The 22,478-nt window shown below is 37.0% G+C and overlaps 1 protein-coding gene across 3 annotated transcripts in view; it reads left to right on the top strand.

Annotated features, from left to right (window-relative positions):
• Positions 1-22,478, top strand: part of ZFPM2 (zinc finger protein, FOG family member 2) — a 257,195-nt gene that overhangs the window by 36,414 nt on the left and 198,303 nt on the right. For 2 of the 3 annotated variants that reach the window (XM_072410745.1, XM_072410743.1), the window contains exons 2-3: positions 14,163-14,321; positions 19,979-20,080. In XM_072410745.1, coding sequence (XP_072266846.1) covers positions 14,163-14,321; positions 19,979-20,080 — 261 coding nt within the window. The remainder of the gene's footprint in view (positions 1-14,162; positions 14,322-19,978; positions 20,081-22,478) is intronic. The other variant, XM_072410744.1, reaches the window with a different exon arrangement.

Raw genomic sequence — 22,478 nt, 5'->3', positions numbered from 1 at the left:
TCAGAACAGATATTTAGAGGTTGCTTTTACTGACCTGGAAATGCTAGGTGCTGGGCTTTAATTCTCACCATGTGGCTTTGGTACCTTTTGAATTTACCAGGGTTGGTTTACATAGGATGGTTTACATGTTCACATTGGCTCTAATTTATTAAAGCTCTCCAAGATATACTGCCATGGGAGAACTTGGGTGATCCACCAAACATGGAATGGATTTAGTCCAAAATGTTTCACTTAATAGCAAAGAGAAACCAATTCCAGGTTTGCTGGATCACCCAGGTTCTCCCATTATAATCTATCTTCAACAGTCTTGGAGAGCTTTAATACATCAGGCCCATTGTTCAATCATTCTATTTAATTATTTTTCTATTTTTTTCTTGCACGTGATTGTGTATCCTAAGTAAACACAGCTTCACTCTATTTACAATGCTCAATGAACATTTACTTTACTTTTACTCTTTTAACAAATCTATCCCACTGAACTTGAACAGATATGTAGGTCAGACATTTAGATTTCTGGTCTGATAAGAGTAAAATTTTAGAGTATTCACCCAAGATCCACCCAAATTTTACCTAAATATTTTCAAAGTTTACTTTGGAAAAATGTATGAATAATTAGTAAAAATGTATTCATTCACACTTTTTTCTAATAAGTGGGTAAAATTGAGTGAATTGTGGGTGAAAATATCAATAAATACACCCCTAATAACTGATCTGGATACTCATTCTGAATCACCTAATTTATTAAACCTCTTAAAGGCTTTCATCAGTGAAGCTGTGTGATCCAGCAAACCTAGAATGGATATGTTAAAAGTAATTTGCTATTTGTTTGCAAATGTTTTGAATCCTGGACCAGATCCATTCCAGGTTTGCTGGATGGCAAGCTTTAATAAATCAGGCCCATTGACTCAAAAAGTACTGACACCATTGATTCAGCATGACAGTGCCATTGTAGATTGGAGGGGAACAATAATCATGTGTAGGTTCAAATACAGCCTAACATAGAGCTCAAACATAAATTTGACTTAAGGGTCCAAATAAAAAAGGAGGCAGTGGAGAAGGGCTGGCTTTGTTACAAAATTGCACATTGAACTGCTTAGGCAAGTGACATTGATTTTATTGGGTGGTATATTTAAGGTAGTATAGTTTATTTCTCATATTGATCTTTGTGTTTTTTTCCTTTCTATACATTTGATTATATTAGTATTGCTGCTGTCTGTGTAGGATACTTTTGGAACAACAACAAGCTAGATGAAAGCTTATACTGTAACCATCATAAGCTATTTAAAGATTATTGTACCTTAGAAGCCCACAAAAAAATTAAATAAAAACTATAATTTCGCCTTTACTATTGACTCAAAATGATTTTTCAGGAGTAGTGAAATTTCCACATGATCTCCAATTTTCCATCAAAACAAACCCTTATTTTTCTCCTTCCTGTGGATTTCAATACAGTTTTATGACATGGCAAAACTTTTCTGCAATCTCAATCAATTTTACTCCTCACTAATTGAGATGGGCTTGTTTATCTCCTATGGGAGTCCCAGTTTTCCATCAGCAGTCTGGTTGTTACAGTCGTAGTAAGTTACACTATGGCTCCTTATGACACCTTCTAGGCAGCACTAACTTTGGGTATTTCTTGCATACAATACAGGTTTACTTGAGCTCTAATTCTGCACTGTGAACAGCAAGCAATGGTGGTATTTGCCGCTTCATATTTGTTTGCTGACACAAAGCCAACCCAACTAGGCAATTATTATTACACAGTATTTATATAGCACCAACATATCACGCAGCAATAAATGTGTAAAACTATCAGTGAAGACATTTACCAGTAAAGTTTGTATACTTTTTCCTTAAGATTTTCCTCTTCAGTTAAAGAAGTGTTATGCAACATCAAAGTTTTTTCTTTACTTACAACCAGTGCACAATGCTGTCTTTTCTCTTTTCCTTATGTATTATTAATTGCTTTGCTTGTCGACAGCTCCAGATCTGTGTAAAAATGTAGACAAAGTGTACCTGCTATATAAAGTGGAAAATAATCATCACTGGGTGAACTTTATGGCTGCAAGGATTTTAACAAACTTTAGAAATATATTGTTTTTGTCTTATCATGTGCTGTCTATCTGGCTGGGAATGGGAGGGTCTGTTTTCCTTATCTTCAGCTGAGGAATCTCAGTGTTGTAATAAATGATTACAACACAAGAAGAATGCGAAAAGTACCAAAGCAAAAATAAAACTCCTTTTTGCTAAGGATAGTTATATATTGATTTCCTAGTGATTTTTGGGAAAAGAAGACAGCCAATCGCACATGCAGATAGAAATAGAGTTTCTTGCCATGTCTTGTACGCCGGCACTATGCAAAATTGTCCACTTTGGAGTTATTATTCCAACATTGGAGTTATTTGGCAGTTTTCTAAATTCCAATAGTTGCAGGTTATTATTATTATTAATAATAGGAAATATTAAGAGAGTATTTATATAGAGCCAACACAGAGCTGTACATAAATATGGGTTGCAAACAACAGACAGATACAGACAGTGACACAGGAGGAGGAGATGACCCTGCCCCGAGGAGCTTACAATCTAATTGGTAGGAGAAACAGCACACAATAGGAGGAGAGGGGGGATATGGAAGAAGACGGGTAGGAAAGTTTGAAAAGATGGGTTTTAAGAGCTCTTATAGATGTGCAGAATGTAGGAGCAAGCCGCATAGGACACTGAAGACCCTTTCAAGAGAGTCGGGGCAGCTCTAGAAAAGTCTTGGAGCCGTGCGTGTGATGAGGTTATGAGTGAGGAAGTCTTTAGTAGGTCATTGGAGGAGTGGAGAGAGCGGCTAGGGGGGTATTTTTCTATCAGATCAGAAAGAAAAGTGGGACAAGAACTGTGGAGGGATTTGAAGGCAAAGCACAGGAGCTTGAATTTGATTCTAAGGTGAAATGGAAGCCAATGAAGAGATGCAGCAGAGGAGGAGCGGTGGAAAGGATTGTAGCATTCATAATAGATTGTAGAGGAGAGACTTGGGTTAGTGGAATACCAGAGAGGAGGGGGTTACAGTTGATTAAACCTTTCTTTTTTTAAGAAAAAAATAATCTCATTTCACTTTAAACCTAGGAAATTATCAGTAGATATTCTGTTGCAAAATTGATAAGCAAAACACAGCCTGTGTGTCACCATCCTAAATAAACAAAGCTGTATTTTTCGTGTGTATGTTTGATGCTAAATACAGAGTATGCCCAACCCTTCAGCAAATAATTATCTGAGATTGCAGATTCACACATGAAGACTATTAGGCTCATTTCCACTCTCATTCTGCTTCCATTCATGTGATTAGAGCTAGAATTAAGTAGTGAGTAGAATATTCATTTGTAGCACCTGTTTTGGGTAGGTATTAAAGTGAACCATTTATTTCCCTAACCTTTATATAAAGTTCTACCTTTACATGGTTAACGTTTAATATAGCTGTTTGCCTGGAGTTTAACCTTAAAAGGAATGGTTCTATGTACTTTGTACAGCACAGAATCATGTTAGCTCTATGATGCAGTAACTAAAGGGGAACCGAACTCCTAATTAGGCTCAAAAAAGGCAAGAACAGAATAGTCACCAGTATTGCCCATGATCACTCTGCACCTAATCTTTCCCCATTGCTGACCTGCCATGTTCTGCATCGTATCTCTGTATGGAGATGGCCATCTTGGCAATGGCAGGGCTTTGCTTTCTCAAAACTTCCAGCAAAGGGAACAGTGGGTGGCACAGTAGTGGCATCACCATATTACCAAATGTCTCCCCAAACCCTTTAAGATTAGCAATTAGAGGCACTGCAGATAAACAGATATGAGACTGTAAGATGTTTCTACACACAAGAATATGTTTTTGGAGGGGTGAAAGACAAAAGTTAGGGTCTTCCCATTCTCATGGTCTACATTGGCACATTTAACATTTCTAAATGTTCCCTATACTATTACTGTTTTAATATTCTGTATTAATCTGTTTTATTACTTTTACAAAGTTCCCCGTCCAGCTCTCGTGCGTGAAAGAAGGGAAAGTGGCCAGGGACCGTGAAACTCTCTGGATCTTTAGATAAATTAGGCTTTAATTACCTATTCTACATGCATGACAACACGTCAGACTCTGGGTTACCATCTGTTCAAATCCCTTGTTTACTTCTGATGATCCCTGTTAGTGGCGACTGACCCAGTTCAAGGGCTGAAATTGCAGTAATGTAAAGGAACAGAAATGTGTCATAACTATAAATATATAATAGTAGGTTATTGTAACTTCTGTTAAAATGCAGTAACATCCAGTCGCTGCAAAATGACATGGAAAAGCTTGCGGCTAATGTTCATTGTATTAAATGTGCATTTTGTGTAGCTGTTTTTTTCATAAGGCTTTTCTTCGGGGAATACTCAGGAGAAGCATAAACATTTTGGATTTAAATTCACTTAGAGATAGAAGCTCATTTTTTCCTCTTAGCCCCTCAAGCCAATTCCTTCTGGTTGGTATTTTATTTTCAGAATTGCCCTAAATATGAACCCAGGGAAGCGTAGTCCAGTTACTAACCAGCTCATGCACCAGCAGGAACACAGTGCAGTACTAGAGGGAAGTTGCAGAATAAAAGATCATGTCAGTGTCCATATAGGAGGAGACTTCCAACCCTATTATAAATATACTACCTGCTATGCTAAAAGTCACTGTTTTGTATCACAAAGCAAAATTCTTGTACTTCACTTATTTTTGGAAAGACATTTTAAAGAAGTTAACAGACCAACTGTTCATGTGAATTATTGAATTACACAGTACCCATATCACCACCATATGGGTTGACTAACAGTTCATTCACATCAGCTTTCTCATCTCTCCTAAATAATTACAAAAGTTTTAATGTATTTATTAAGCATACATTCTTGGTTTTAAAAGACTAAAAGGAGATATATAGGTTGCATTGGCCATTTAGTATTAGTTGCTCACCATCAGTGCTGATTTACCATTAGTCACTGTACATCTATTAAAAGATTCTACAATTTTGATCACATTTCTGGCCACAAGTAGCTATGAAGAGTAATAAATATAAAACAATTTGTTTTGTGCACCAAAGGCTGTGTGTCCATAGGCCCTGTAATGGAAATATGACCCTGGCTACTTACCACCCATGATTTTTTGGCAACTGTTATCAAATATAAATTTAGTATGTTGATGAAATGTGGATGGTCAGAGCTGTGTTCACTTTGCATTCCTTGTTTCTTAACAAACAGAAAAAAGGTTTTGTATATAGCAGTATAAAGGTAATATTAAAAATTCATTGCATACCAGGGGTTACAGCACATTTGATAATATTATTTAGCGCTGTTCAATACCTAATATAATATCACCTGCTAAATATGTATATTGGTAAGCATTTTCATGACTGTATCATGACAGTAAAGCAGAAAGTGAGGGAAAATCTCTACCAGTGACATAAACCTCAAATATTCCTAGATGAATGTAAAAACCCAAAAGTATTTCTATGTCAATTGTTGGAGCTAATAGACCAAAATCCCAATAGACCAGCAGCAATAAACCAAAACCAATGTGCCATCACCAAATAATCAAAATGCATTAGCATCACAAAGAGTAGCTACAGTATAACCCCAACAAACCCAAGGGGAGTGTTGGCCCTCAATGTAGCCCCTAGTAGGGGCTATTTGCACCCCTTGCTTCTCTACTCCAAAGGCCTCTTGAAGTCAGTGTAGCGCTAGGAAGAGGAGACATACTTGGCCGCATTAAGAACCTTTGCTTAAGCCACCTTCAAGTCCAAAAAGAAGGATTTGTGGATTGGAAGCTAGGATTATGGAGTAAGGGAGTAAGCCCAGAGACATGATAGGATGGCTAGAGGTGTAGTCAGGTGCACTATGTTATCTAATGGATAAACTTGGGGGAGATCCATTCATAGTTCTGCTAGGGGTGGCCACTGGATATGGATATGACCCTAACACACAATTAAGGATCACACAGCAGCTAGGAACTAAGGAAAATAGATTGTTATGTTAGATTCCCTTGTGCATAACTTGCATTATGTTATGTGTTAATGTGCATTGCCTTAAGGAGGTCAAACGCACTCGACCCATTATTTAGCAGCACAGCACATTTTATTACAAGGTATGTTTAAATGGAGCCTGAAAGTTCAGTAACAGACTTCTGGAGGGAGCTACACCAGCTAGAAATATCCATATTGTACAAGATTTCTGATGTCTTTTGCCTTGACTAAGGTTCTCCTTTTCTACACGTCCTGCATTTTTGTTGTAGAGTAGCTTTGCAGTAATTAAAATGTAATATTAATGAGTTTTTAGTTGTGTGCCTGTAAAATGTGTTTCATTTGACGTGCTTAGGTTTAAATAAAGTTATAAATATGGAAAAAGGGGGCTGCTGGGAGTGATAATTATCTTTTATAGACTACAACTGATCAATGGCTTTAATAAGGTCTGTTATGTATGTGGGTAGTGGAACGGAGATTTGCTGAATGAAACAAAACTGTATGGAACTCCTGTAATACAGCTAGTGTTCTTAGTCAATGTACAGTATATGTGTGCACTGGGAAAGCAAAAAGAATGGTAGTTACAGTAGGTTAGCAGCAGATAAGATCAGCCATATTAACATTTCAGAAAATCATTGTAGAATAAACACTTCTCACATTTACAATGTAAATCAGTGGAAAGTAAATTAATAATAAAATATTAAGCTTGGACCATATACCAATTCATTCTCACTGTATAATAAATATGGTCATGTGCCATTATGGTATACACACCATTGGCCCCTATAGATAGCTTGCATCCTATACCTATCTCATAGAAAACCACAAGCAATGCTCCTGACAACAAGGAGATTAAGGAGCATGTAAAGTGTACAAATGGTTTTGACTGGGCTAGCTGACTAGTGTTTGTTCTGCTCCTTTGTCAATTGACTAAGGACCTGATTCATCAAGCTCATGGATCTCCCATCAACCAAAGAAGAATATATAACAAGTATATATATATAACAGTGGGGCTTTGGTGTAGAAGGAGGGGAACCTGAAGGATAGGGGAACTAGTCTGGAGTTGGTTTAAATATGAACCTGTTGCATTTCATTGGGAAACACATAGGTTTATTAGAAGAAAATCTTTGATTGGTCAATTTTTGCAGACCTCTTTATCCAAAAATCAAGTTTCCTCGTTGTCACACTAATCAAGTATCCTTAAATACATGAGACCCAGGATTTTGGCATGCAGATAAGGTCCAAAAGTTTACATGGTTGTCCTGGGTCAGTTGGCACTATGATATAGTTAAAATGGCAGGAGTACACACTCCTTGAGAAGCATTAAGAAATTACAGCTTTTTTATTTTTGTACTCAACCAAAAAGGGGGGGTTGTAAAAACAATCCAGTTTTAAAGTAACAATATCAGAAACTGTTGATCCAGGGAACATCCAATTGCCTCACGGTATCCGGAAGGAATATTTTACCCCTGTTGGAGCAAATTGAACCAGGGATTTTTCTTTGCCTTCCTCTGGATCAACTATGTCTATAGAGTTTTTATGTGGGATATGTTTATTTCCCTAGTGGTTGAACTTGATGGACTTTTGTCTTTTTTCAACATAACTGACTATGTAGCTATGTACCAACATAGCCTTCACCTGATTCCAGTTGTTAGTGGTCAACGGAAGTTACACAGGCAGAAACTGTTCAGGACATTCGTTCTACTCTCCCACTGATCCCGTAGAAAGTGTGTGATTACACTGAATAAGATTAATCAAGTGTTGCTGTTATTATGATAATGTCTGTGGCTAAATGCTTCCACTTGTTTCGTGGAATTACTCTGTAACATATATGGGAAGTAAGGGATGACATAATATCACACTGCCCTTTTAACTTCTGTTAGTTTTAGATTTCTTGGTCAAAGAACTTTCTCAGTTTCCACTTCAGTCATTGTGATTCTGTCTTGTAAAACCGAGATGACAGATTCAGCAAGTGTGTGATCGTATTAGTTCTCTTGGCTTGGTTTAATCTAGTCCTGGCAACCTAAAGTTTCTTCTACTTATTGAGTTAGAAGACAACTATAAAGCATCAACCTGTATAGTACAACATTGAATCAACTATAGGTAATATTGCTGTAATACTAAAAGTCAGGCACCTTCCAGGTTCTAAAAGCCCTACTGCAATCTTACACCTTTTGTCTACTTTTTCTTTGGTTGTAAATTTGATTTCTTCCCTCCCTCCCAGTGATATCTGCTGGTGTAAAAAGGGTGTAAAAAGAAGAAAGAGTGACATCATTCACCTGTGCAAAAGAAAAAAAGGGGGATGTCTGACCAGGTCTGGTATAGCAGCCCGGTCACACTCTGGTGTCTGAAATTGCACATATGGTGTCTGGTGTCATATATAGTGCAAATCTAGGCAGGTGTTGGTAAATAAGAGATTGGTACAATGATCTGACTGTAAGGCTACATTATTCCTACAACGTAAATTATGCTTTTAACTAACTAACAATAGACAAGTCGGCCCTTTATAGAGTATAGGAGCTGCGTCTTTAGAAGACGCAGTATTTCTCACTATATCACATTGAGGAGCCAGTAAGTAAGCTAAAGCTATTTAGCTTTTTGGGTTTGGAGTGACTGCACTACTTGTGCTTTTAGTATACAGTTTTAGAATAAATGAGGCCCTGGGCAAATATGAAATGGAGGCCACAAACGCAAAACATTCCAGCTGCTTTCACACCCTGGGATTCTCTCAATTAGGGCTTTGGAGAGAATGAAAGGAATTGTCCAGTTTGCCCTAAAACTGTCCCTCTATAAATGTTTGTAAAGAAAAGTAATAAGTGCACAGTAGTTGACAGTCTTATGTAGCATTAAATGGAGAATGTAAATGTGTGGCCCTTTGGTGATATGAGGGGTCGCACTTGAAGCTTCCTATATATGTTAAGTTGATCACCACTAGCTATGTTCACATGCCAAATTATTGTAGCTAGAAACAATTCTTTTGATAGTTTTCAGGGACACCAAAATGAACAACCAGTTCTATGATAATAATAATAATAATATTAATAATAATATGTAAAGGGAAGAGAACAAGCTGCCATTACCTCCCCCTTAGGAAATGACAGCATTTGGCCCCGGTGAATAGTTCCCTATGGTGGATAACTAAATAACATCGGGACCTCTGTACATTTGCTGGACAATTATCTAGTGTGTGCACAGTTAACACAGTAACACAGTTTGTCTTTTTGTCAATAGTTTGTGTAAATCAGCCCTATTACTATTTGAATACACCAATATTTTAACAATCAGCAGCCTTTGTGAAGATAGATCCTGACATATATTCTGTGATGTGATCAGTAATAGTAACGCAGCAACTGTTTTATTGACATGGCTGATTCTATCTCTGCTCAGGAGATTATGGGCTATGCATCCCTTTTTTTTCCTTCTCTCTTTTAATATAGATCTTGTTTTGCAATTTATGATGCTCTTAGCAATTACAGAGGGCATGCGCTGAGAAAGGAAAAATCGATCCGCAGTGTGTAAATGGAATATTTCAAGCCTGGCCTTTAATCTGACTCATATAAATGTCTTTTTCGATATTGATTCAGTAGCTGAAAGAAGGGTTGTATCTACTTAATAAAATATAGCAGGCAAATTCCCTGTTGAGTACTTGTAGCAGCGGACCGGCTTCCTTTCTATAAATGCGAGGATATTGTCTTAAAGACACATATGAGTTTCAGGGCTGCCGGCTGATTTAATCAAGCGTGGAGCCGTGCTTAATAAAATGGCCAGCGGCAGTACAGTTCATCTCTGATATGTTAATTTCGTGACAGTTCATATGATTTTTTTTGTCTTGTAATTTAACAGAGAGTTTATCCTTGCCATCATGGCATTGATAAACTAATAATGACGATACAGTTTGTCACAGAGTAGATTTGCCAGTGGAAAACAGAGGAACTTAAGGAGGACCAGATACATTTGGACTTGCAGAATCCTGAATGCCCAGTCCTTAATTATTCTAACAGTGCAAGCTTAATTATAGGTATATTTGCAATTGTTTTTAGCTTGACTAAATCCAACAATTGCTGTTGACCTCATATATATTTTCACAGGTTTTGAGTGTACATTGTGGTAGATCAGGCAATCAACATGCTAGAAACTCAGACTTTAGGTGACATTTGATAGATGAGTACTGCTGGGGGTACATGTTAGAAGCAACTGCGCACCGGCGTCCCAATCACAACCCACACAATCAAAACTCAACACATTTTTCTCTAAAATAACCCAATGGGAACATGTTAGGAGCAACTGTGGACCGGCATCCCAATCACAACCCTAAGCAAATCCTAACCTATAGAAGAACACGATTGTTAAGTATGCTATTGAATGCTAATGATGCTCAAAGATGTAGAATTGATGATTCAGTACATTTCAAGTCACCCAAATATTTGGTATTTGGTTCTGTCTTATCTGTGTATAATTAGCCAAACTGAGAAGTTAGGCAAACATTAACTAATTCTCCGCAGATAGGTCAAATTAGCACGCAGATATTTTGATAAATCCAACATTTTATAATCTGGCTGTTCACGGGTTTGCTAATATAGGTCATTATTTTACCAGGAGCTGCCATTTGCACCCCACTAAAAGACAGAGAACCAGAACCCTACACAGAATCATTGATTCCATTTGTAAGCAACATCATCAGGTGGGGGTGAGTGGCTGTGGTGAGTCTGATTACACAGCTCTTGTAGAATTATGCCCACAGATGACACTACCTATATGTTGTCATTGCAATGTTGAAGATACCTGGACCTACTACAGACGCTAAGGTGCTGAGCTCTGCTGTTGAGCCCTACTTTTACCAATTGCTACATTCATATTCAACTTTTGATACATATTGGTGTTTTAAGCAGCCCATTCTAATAATATAGCTGCTTCTAAGCAATGCCTACTAATACATAAAATCACACAACCAAACCAAAACCATCTATAGAATTCATTTAGAAAACTAAAATTCTGTGTCCTTCCAACATTCTGCAGAAAAGGACCCTTGCTCTTAGTAATATAGAAGTGGTTCCTTTGAGGAGGTCTGACACTCCCCCTATCTGTCCAATCAGTAAAGATCATGATCTCTTCTAAAGGCATGTCTATAGGTATGATTCAGCAGCAGGTGGATATCTACCGAGAGACCACGTCTTCCACAATGATACCTAGAATAAATTGTGCTGATTAAGTTCAAAAGTGGGCCGTAAAATAATTTTTTTTAGCAAGCATATCACTTGTAAATTCCTCTTATGGTTACATTAAACTCAAGCTCAGTCTGATTTCTTGTTTATTTGCTAGGATGAAAAAAAAAAGATCCATGTCATAACGAAGGTAGCTCTTTCTATAAAATGTCACAGGCATTTTGGCCAGCTCAAAGGAAGGCCAAAAAGTCTTAATAAAAGCTTCTTCTCTCACAATAACAAAGATAAAAAAAAAAGTTAAGAGTGTACGTGAAAATGAAAGCAGCAAGGTCTTTGAAAAATTTATACACCAGTAGAATTAATACTGTCATACAGCACCGTGTCAAAAGACCCAACAGAGGAGAATATTAATCCATTTAAAAAAAATATCAAAGGTTTCCGTCTTTGAGTGTAAAGAAACAATTTGAATAATTTTTGACCCTTCCTGCCGAAGTCGGTGGGTCAAATTGAACCTACTATTAAAATTCTGTAATATCTTCCTTTCGTTAGCATTTCAAAACGCAATTTAAATATTCACAGAGCTCTTTTTAATAAACTTAACAATTTAAATATTCACAGAGGCGCCGCTTTTTTTTTTTTTAATAAACTTAACAAAATTCAGGTAATTTTCTTCAACTTTCTTGATTGAAGGAAGGCAGTAGGTGCAGATATAAAATAGATGTACAGCTACGAGCAAAAGAAATCAATTATATATAAGAAATAACATAACACATGGAAAGAAATTAATCAAAATTTTCTAGTCTATGATTCTCTACTCTGCTACCTGGAGGCTAGGAATGTAAATGAAAAAAAAGCAACATTCTCCTGGTGATAAGAGAAAAATTAATAAAAAAAATATTTCCATCCTACAAGATCCCCTGATGCAACTCCTGTTAAAGTGACTGAGTGGCTGCAGGAGGAACTTAACTCATTTAAAATAGATTTTTTAGAAGCTAGAGAAATAGCACTTTTATTCTTGCTGTTAAGCTCAATTACATAAGGCTTATGTGGTCTTGCAATGGCCACAGAACTAACAAACCTTCATTAAAGTGCTCTGTGGGATGTGCAAGAGCCTTGCTTGTGAAGAACTGTCTTAGAGTTTTCTATGCTAAGTATCTCTAAGAAGGTTTCCAGGTAGAGCTTTAGGAAACAGTACAGCAGGCTAGTTTTAGCAGATAAGACGAAAGGTCGGGATACGTGGATCCAATTGGACTCCAAAAACTACATGTTTACAGAATCTCAAAGCACCGTACGTTAGTTCACTTTTAACATTTTTTGAAATTAAAATGATATTTGAAGTGACTATATTATCATGTACGCTTTATTATTTAAATGGAATTGAATAAAATAGTTAATATTATTTTTAATAATATAAAGTCTGCAGCTTTTAGTAAATTATATCTTCTGGTCTTGCCATAAGAATATTTGTTTAGGCACGTTTTGTTATGGAGTGACAGTTGTGCTTTGGCGTGTTACTCTAGACACACCATCCACATGGAGTCTGCAAATGGAGTTGCCAACTCATATTGCTGGTCTGATCTTGTTACTTTGTTGGTCTAGGACAATTATGTGACTCTGGAGCAGGTTCATGTACATGGGGATGCTTGCATCTGGCCACGGTAAATACTTCTTGGGTTAGGTAATCAGTTGGCATTCTTCTTGTTAGCAAGTTGGTTAGCCACTGTTCTTTAACCATGGCTTAACCCTGGAGCTCAACCCTGGCTCAGGAACTATAGTACTTGATTAGACTTGGTTTATGAATATGGTTAGTTAGTTGATACATGTTTGTGATTTTGGTTTCAATTTGGAATTTTCTCAAGGAGGTATTTCTGCAATATATGTTCTGTTGATTGAAAACTTGCAGTGAAGTAGACAAAAAGAAAGTTTAGGTGTTTGTTGCATTTGAACACTGGAGTGCACATGGGGCACTCTCATTCATTCAAGCAGAAACACTTGCCCCTTTAGTAAGCTAGGGTTGAGTTAGGTAAGAACTTAATCCTAGGATACCCTAGGGTTGGGTAAGTGCTTGGCTTTCAAGGGTAATATCTTTACCAGAAAATTTCTCATGCATATCTGAAAGATCATTTGCTGTCCTCAAAGAAGGGCTAGACATTGAAATGAAAATTATCAAGCTTGCAGGTGGAAGTAACATTATTTTATATCTCTTTTTAGCATTTTGTCCAGTTATTTAATCATCAGTAAACAGTTTGCAACGTGCAGCCTAATAAATCTTACATTGGATTGGCAGTAATCTGTTACTGTACTGCCATCCAGAATGCTCAGCGAAGAGAACTCTGCAATGGGTAACATACTGCTGAGTCTTAAGCCATAAAATGCAGATAATAGTATATGTTGCATTATTTTTCTTTTATAAATTGGTGTCACAGAAAAGTTTTTTTTAACAAAACAATGTTAAGGTAGAACAAAGCATTTAATATTTTTTCATGCATGATGAGTATTGTGTGTAATACATCCTGGTATTTACTACCCACAGAGATCTCAGTACTCCCCATGACAATGCCTTAATCTACTGATAAATGATGAAAGTATATTATGGGCAGCACGGTGGCTCACAGGTTAGCACTCTGGCCTTTGCAGCACTGGGTTCCAAGTTTGAATCTTGGCCAGGACGCTATCTGCATGGAGTTTGCAGGTTTTTCCTGTGTTTGCATGGGTTTCCTCCCACATTCCATGAAACATGCAGCTAAGTTAATTGGCTTCCCCCCAAGTTTGTCCTTAGCCTATGTTAATGACATTTGACTATAGTTGGGACATTAGATTGTGAGCCCCTTTGAGGGACAGCTAGTGACATGACTATGAACTTTGTACAGCACTGCAATATATGATGGCGTTATATAAATACTGTGTATTATTTTTTGTATTTGAGGTGACAGTTTTGAAAAAAACTTTGTTTTCTGCAAATTTAAACTTAGCTGTCTACGCTGTGCTTTTAGGTCCACTGGAGGATGCGATAGAGGATGAAGAGGAGGACTGTTTGTCCGAGGAGAATGACATTGTCTCTAAAGAAGATTTTCCTCTAGAGGAAAGTTTCACTTCAGAGTTTGAGTCAGAGAATATGACCTGTGAAGATGTGGAGTATTTCTGCAATAAAGGTAGTTTGTTAGTATTGTGACACATTATTACTGCATTCATTTGATGTTGTAAGGTGTATCTTCAGCCCAAATATTTTATTATAGTTTCAGACAAGTTTGACAAGAATTTAAAAAAAAGTATATTACATTTTTGCAATTGTCCGTGTCTCTGTTGAAGAGATCTTCCCTACCTTGGTGAACCTCATCATTGGGATGGGAAGTTTGTAAAGTCTCCTCAATGGGCACACAGACAATATCACATACTTCTCCTTCTTTCTCAGTGGCTCCATGACAGCAATAAAAAAAAGTTTTGCCAGAATTTCTGCTTTAGGACAACTGTGTCAAGTTCTTAAAAAAATTATATTTCCTGCAAGAGAAGAGTTCTCCTCTTCGGTGGCTCCTGTCTCCTACCTTTCCTTCTTTCCAGCTCTGCAGCCCTCAGTAGAAGACATGGCCACTAGACAGATAAGAATACTGACTTATATGGCAGGGAACTAATTTGTTTGGGGGCTGATAGCTGAATTGCAAGCAAAAAGCTTAATGCTCAGCTGAAACAAATGTAAGGGAACAGTCAAAAAGTTTGTATTTTTCCTTTCCGAATACTGAGATTTACACAGTTTATCCACTTTTTAACCTTGTAGATCAGGCGACCGGATTTTACTGTTGTTCAGTGACTCATACAGGTCTAGTCCCCCTCCCGAATCTTGCATATACTATCCTGCACAAAATCTTTACATTATAAACCAGTGCATGGTGTACGATAGTCATGACACTGTACAAATTAACATAGCATGAACATTCATGGTTCATTGAAAACCCCTACTGTGGTTTCATACCAAACTCAATGGCGGCATAATCCCACAGTCTTCCGATCAGCATACATCTGCACCACATTTAATTGACTCCTTGTTAAGTTCCCCCTATTCTTTTCTGAACGTTTCTGTATGAGGAGTGCAAGAGGTACCATACCAATACACAAAGTACTCATACCAACTCAATAAATACAGAGCTTCATTAATTTGGGCTTTTCCATTGACTGGAGCTATTTTTTAATTTTAAAATAGCCAGTCCTTTATAAATATATTACTTACTTTTATTGGTTGTTCTGGCAGCCTTGTGACCAAAGAAATTGACAAATTTGTTTGGAATTAACCTAATTTAAAAAAGCTCTCCAAGACTGAAGTTAAAACCTGGGTGATCCAGGAAGCCTGGAAGAGATCCAGTCAAGGGTTAATTACCTTTGCCAACTAATGCCAAAAGACATTTAAGAAATCAATTTGAGATTTGCTGGATCACCCAGGTTCTGCCATGATAGTCTATCTTCACCAGTCTTGTAGAGCTTTAATAAATTAGCCTCCCTCTCTCTCTCTCTCTTTCTCTCTGAATATATAAATATATCTATCTATTCATCTCAACATATATATATATATATATATATATATATATATATATACACACAGAACTTTTGCAGCATGATACAAGCCACCAATGACCCTTCTGCTTGAACTCATCCGCTTCTATAATCACAACATAAATATGTCTTGGAGGATTTTAGGCCAAGCCGGCAGAGCTCAGCTTGTTTACAGAATTAGATAAGTGTATTTATACAAAATCTTAATTGTTATCTGACTTAATGATTCCGGGTCTACCAGAGATTTTTATGTTATGCCTATTTAATGCGATATTATGAAAAGTTTAAACTGAGTATTGCCGCTTGCCTTGTTGCCTGGCAACCCATACATCCTGACAGCAGCTTATGGCTGGCGGTATAGCAAAGTATAAACTTACTACGGAAGGGATTGTGGCTTTTCTGGTTATTATCATTGTAAAAATATTTAATAACCCAAGAGGAACATCAAAATAGGTTATATACAAATGGAATTAGTAAAAATAAGATTAAATGCATGGAATGCAAATTAAATGATGGCGGTGCATTGTATTATAAAAGGCTCGGCCTAGACAAAAACAATGTTTCTTTTTGGGGTATATTTTGTAAACAACCTTATTTTATTTTTTTGGAAAATTGGTTTTCAGCTCCTCCCGCCTACCTCAGTCATTTAAAAGGGGTTTCGTCTACCATTAATTTTAAGTTTAGAAGAATGCAATTTGAATATTGAGATTTTTTATGCAGCAAACGTTGTAAGCACCATTTAATAGAAGATTATTTACCATGCAATGGAATTATTCTTAAAAATGTTGGAGGCCAGTGGGTAATTAATTCTATTTTCAGGGCCTGTCAGGTTTATTTTTACATTTGTGTGTATTGGAAAGACCTATCATTGTTTCCTGTTGGACAAGAGATGGTGAAAGATGGTGATATAGACAACAAAACAGTTTTTTGGTAAAGAGGGAATTATTTACCCCTACATCAAGTTATTATTGCTATGTTGACCCACTGTCAACAACCACACCCTTCATTTCTTGTCTTGCTACCTCAGGAACACTGAGATGTTCTTTCTTCAAGAGACGTTTTATAATGTAAAAAAATAAAGCAAGCTGTCGATGCTGTAACCCAAAAAAGTCAAAAAGACAATTCACTAGTATTGCCTTTGGTCTCCATTCATCTGATCTTTTCCCTATTACTAATCTAACAGGCCTTGCCCTGCATTGTGTCTCTATGTAGAGCTGGCCATCCTGGTAGAGGCAGAGCTTTGCTTCCATATGTCAGGATCTCCAGTAAGGAGAACCAAGAGCAGCACAAGGAACATCACCAAATCTCTTGAGATTAGCAGTCAAAGGTAGCATAGTCTTGGATCTCATACTGCAGGTATACAACTATGAGACTATAGGCACTGTCAATCAGTCTTCAACCCCTCCCCATAGCCATGATAATCATTAAAATGAATTCAGGGGTGGACATAGGGAGGTGCAAAGTGTGTCATTTTCCAAGCTCCCCAGACTCCTCTAAGGTAACAGGGGCCTCCATGAAGGCCCTAGGACAGTTTAGGGGGGTGCCCTAAGTCAGTTCTACACATGGGCCCACTGTTGGCCACCTCTGCCACTGATTGGACTGGTTGAATTTCCTTTTTGTACGGGCACAGAGATGCTTCTTGCAGCGTCTCAGGGTGGTCTACTGCTAAACTGTTACCATAGATTTTATGAGACCACTTTTAAGTGGTTGCAAACAGGTGAAAAGTGTTTCCCAGCAATTTCTACTACAACAGCTGCAGACCAGAGGTCCCATAATACACTGAAAATGGTGCAACACATTAAGCACAAAAAGACAACACTGTAAAGTGCATACAACCACTTGTAAAAGCTTTTAGATGCCTAGCGGTTAAAAAATGAGTACCTGAGACTGCGATATTGACAAATGCCCATCTGAATACAGCCTAACAACTGAAATCTCACATAGCAAAAAAGAGTTACCTTTACAAAGTAGCAGAAGAGTGCAAAACAGTTTTAATAATGCAAAACACCACAAAACATGTTTTTACATGCTTTGTTTTTTTATTTGTATTGTATTGTTAGATTGGATGTGATGCTACGGGACCATTTAATGGAGTTCTTTTCTTAACACAGAGAAGAGCAATATCTATTGATATAAGTAAATGTAGATTTTTTTTTTTCACGTTAATGCTATTAGTAAGGATGCTTACGAGTTCAAATAAATAAATAAATTGGTGTACTTAGAAGAAAAACCAATTTGACATTGTAGTTTACCTTGCTGCAGGAGATGTTTGTGCAAATCGCCTATAAGCTTATTGACCTGAGTCTTTGACTCCTGGTTATGTCTGGAATGAGGACATTGATAGATCACTGATAGAGCTGACTGAACAGCCCCTGTGTGAATGGCTGGTGGACCCGTCCTGCTAGCTGGACATTATCTCTTCTGCTTGGTTTTGTCATTTTCTTGGTCCAATATGCCGACCTATGCTCTAAGTTCACTGCACTTATTAGGATTGTAATCTTTTTAAAGCAGCCCTGCATTTTGATCATTTAGAGTGGAGTAAGAGGCTCGCTTTGGATTACAGAAGTTAAAGCCCAACTCTAGCTGAAAAAAAATATGTTCACTACTTTTGGATGGAATGGGGAAAAGCTGAAATCAGTTTTAATTTATGACTATAACCCCATTGAGAATTTTTTTCACACTTTTAATTGCTGTGGCAGTTTTACGCGAAATGAGGGGTCTCTGAAAGTATATATATGTGTGTGTGTGCTTGACTTTATAGTTAGATTAAGGTTTTAGGTTATTGTGTCTTTCGTGTGTTATATTTCTATACCACCAGTGGAATTGCCTTGGTTTACATAAAATTCCTTTTAATGCCCTAAGTAACCCTCCCACCCCCTGCTTGTATTACTTATGTTAGACAGGACGTTTCCTTTTTTCTTGGTGGCAATCTATTTTAAAATATTGTAATATTGTGTAAATTACTGGTCTCACTGATAACAATGAAAAATGTGTGCAGCCAATAATATTGTAATTTAACATTATTAAACATCTCTTTTTGTTTTATTCTGCCACCACTATTATTGCCTAAAACAAGTGTGCCCTGCAAATGAAGTTTCATTCTAGGTGAGACAGAAGCTAGCCCCTGTAGGGGAATGAGCCAGGGGGCTTTATTGTGCAGCAGCCAATCAAAGAACAGGTATCCCCTATCAACATGCAATTGATATTTTATTTAAACATTGGTTAAGAATACCTTAGCTTCCAAATGGTTTTAATTATATTCAATGTTTTTTAAGAAAGGTCTGATTTCAAGCAAAGATATTTTCCTATAGAATGCAGAATTTTTTAAGCATCATTTGCAAACATTTTGGGCTCAATTTAAAAACCAGGGAATCAGTAATTCTCTTAAACATTACATTGGGAATCTTCAAGGTCCATATGCTTCAATTACATCAGTTGATTCCCACCAGTGAATGTTTGAGAGATTGTCAGATTCCCTATTTTATAAATTGAGCCTTTAGAGTTTTTCAGAATGTTTTGAAGATACAGCTCTGATATAAATGGGCAGAGGCTGCTTATATTCACCAGACTTCCTGAATAAGTAACCACACCCTGTGATTTTTGGCATCCAAGTTCACAATGATTTGGCCAATATTTATGATAAAATAATAGTAAGAGAATACATTGAACACCTTTAGGCCCTAGTACAGGCACTGACTCAGAAATGCTTTTTCTTTTGCGTTTTTGCTCTTCCTTTTTCTCAGTGGTACAAATGGAAGTGTCAAGTGGAAGTGCAGCTTTGTTTTTGTTAGCAAATCAATAAATGTTTTTCCAAATTCAACTAGAAAACTTGATGTGTTGGTAGACTCTGCCAAATGGGTATCACTTGACGTTCTGCATTGATCCTCTAGGATACAATAGCATGCAGAGGGACAAGACTGAGAGTCATCCAGATATGCTGCTGATATGCAGTGTAAGCAAAGGGATGACCACATCAGTCTGCTGCTGCTCTTTCATTGTACATTCATTGAGTCAGAAAGCTGATGGTCAAAAGTGGACGTCAGAAAGCTGATGGTCAAAAGTGGACACGATTTAGTAACTTTAACTGGAGTCAGACATAGAAATGTTTTGACAGGTATAGCAGCTCATCAGAGTATACTCTCATTTGAGTATTTGCCTTATGATTAGATTTAATAATAAATGTTTTTAAATTTAATTCATATTTTTTCTGGGTTTAGCTCTATTGCAGACTTTTTTTTAATGCAAATACACTATTGCCTTCTTACAGGTGATGAAGAGGGGAGTCATGGAACTGCAGAATCAGATGGCGAAGCACAGACAGAGAAAACCACACAAAGCAGGACAGTTGCTGATGGCTGGGATGGGCCAGGTATGTGAAAAGGAATATATTCTCCTAAAATGTGCTCAAAATTATCCATCTTCATTGGTTACAGGTAAATGACTCCAATAAGTTAATTTTCTTTTTTTTTTTGTTTTGTATAGGGTGGGGTTGGATAAAATCACAATTTTTCTGTGATTTTACAGGTGTCAGAACGTTAAGTGTGAGGACACAAACAGCATATACCATCTAAAAGAAGCTGTAATGCCTACCTACTCTATACAAAAGTACCGGAAAAAAAAACATTTTAGCTACAATTGATTTTAACTGTCAAGAATGTTGGCATACTTTATATGCATGCTGAAGTTCCTTTGATGCATGATGCCAATGGTCAGAAGTATCTCAAAAGGCAAATTCTTACATTCATTTGCAGTATTTATGGTCCCACACAATGCCACCGTGGATAAAAAATGTCCTTTTTTTACTGACACAAAAATGGTATATGAATCGGGGTGCACAGTGCAGCAGTGACTTGTACATTGGATTTCCACATAATCTTGCATTTCAAAAACACTCATTAAAGCATAATGCTGCAAATCACCGCAATTAGCAGTTTGAACCTTGTTGATGGTACTGCAAGCAAACACAAGAATTTACACTTAAAAAGTTTGTTGCTGCTTTTTTAATTGGTCATTGGAAATTTTTTTAATCAACTTTTTAGCATACTGTAAACAACTCAGCTTTAATTTCAGCATAGGACTATAAATAATACACTTTATACTTTCATATTACGACATATTATGATATATATTTCTACTTGTATTAGTTCTCATAACTCATCTTTGAGTAGATCCTCTTGTGCTGCATTTTTTTGTAATTATTATAGGAGTTTTCTAAATGACTTGACTATCAGAATGTTTCTTTGAATACTAATGCGTTTAGGTTTTCCGGACTGGTGGGCGGTGACAGCTGTCCTGGCCATATTGCTCTCTTGATTCTCTACCGAGGACAGAAAATTCTGTGTCAGTATAAAAATTTCCTGATCCCTGGCTTCTCATCAGAAGTCCTTTCATATGCTTACTTTACATACAGGTGTCCACACATTAGCAGATCAGAAAGTACTTCCCAGCTGGATGTGTCTGGATCTTTACCAGGTTCAGGCATATTTATGGTTAAATCTAAACTCACCAGACTGTAGAAATGTTATTATGGGGACTGTATAGATTAACGGATTAGAATATCAAGTATTAGAATATGATTCTTCTTCTTCTGCTAGTCTTTCACTGCTTTTTATAAAAGTAATATCCTACACTGCACAATGCCCCAATGCTGGGTGCACAGCAAATGGTGACACCATGTGAGCACCCAAAATCTAAAGACACACCAAGGTCTGACATCATATGTTTGCTAATGTTCTATAATCAATATCATCATCATGAAATTTTGGGGTCTCAATTCAAATGACAGATTTTGGGTAAGAATCTCACCAAGGTGCTCAGAATTGTTTGTTGAACAGGTGTCCCTAATTAAAGCTAATCCATGTGCTATGGTGACAATGACTACTGTATAATCTTCCAACAAATGACAAAGGTCATCAGAACCAATAGTGATGAAACACAAACCTTGTGAAAAGAATTTTCAACACAAAGGTAATGAAGGTCTCAACAAAGTGAGATTGATTTGATAAAAAAGTTTTAGGTTGGGTAGGTAGGGCTCACTTGGTAAAACATTATTTTACATTATTTTAGATCTTATCTAACTCCATGTCTATCCCACTAAGATTGTTAGTATTGCCTTAAGATTACATTTGTGCATAGCTTGACTGTATGCTATTTTCCCAGCAACATGTCTATTAGACAAGGTTAACTAGCTGCCTGATAGTATCTCCAAGGATGGCTTCACCTAGGACAGTTCCAAACTGCCATTTGAATACCATTGGCAGGGCTGAGAGACAGCCCTTGATGTCTATGAATACCTGTAGACCAGTGTGAAACCTTGACACCCATGGCTTGGCACAGCAGTTGGGCAGACCTTGAGGTCTGCATCCTAATCCCCTAAAGTGGCTATACACTTGGCAATTTGAAAGATCGATCAAACTTCCAATTTGGTATTTTGTCATAATCATAAAGCCATCAAAGTTATACCTTGATGTGTACAACCGCAAGGAGATGGGATCAAAATTTCCCTGACTGAACCCCGAGATAAAGTACAATGTAATTTATTGAAAAAAGCATTCTTTTTTTATGTTTTCAGTTCGATTTTTTAATAAATTATTGAACCTGTTAATTTAATGCCCAGTTTCGACTTCACAATCAACTAATTTTTGGTGGTGGATCAAAGCCGTTGTTTGTAAATTGCTTTGTTTCTGGTTGCTTGCATATGTATGTGTAATTTCCTATACATGAAAAGTGGTTAATAATGTCAGCTTAACCTGCATCTCCTTAAACTC

Source organism: Pyxicephalus adspersus, chromosome 5, assembly GCF_032062135.1.
Source record: "Pyxicephalus adspersus chromosome 5, UCB_Pads_2.0, whole genome shotgun sequence".
In the NCBI taxonomy this organism is placed as follows: domain Eukaryota; kingdom Metazoa; phylum Chordata; class Amphibia; order Anura; family Pyxicephalidae; genus Pyxicephalus; species Pyxicephalus adspersus.
Note: the sequence above shows the minus strand (reverse complement) of the source record. Positions and strands in the feature narration are given on the sequence as shown.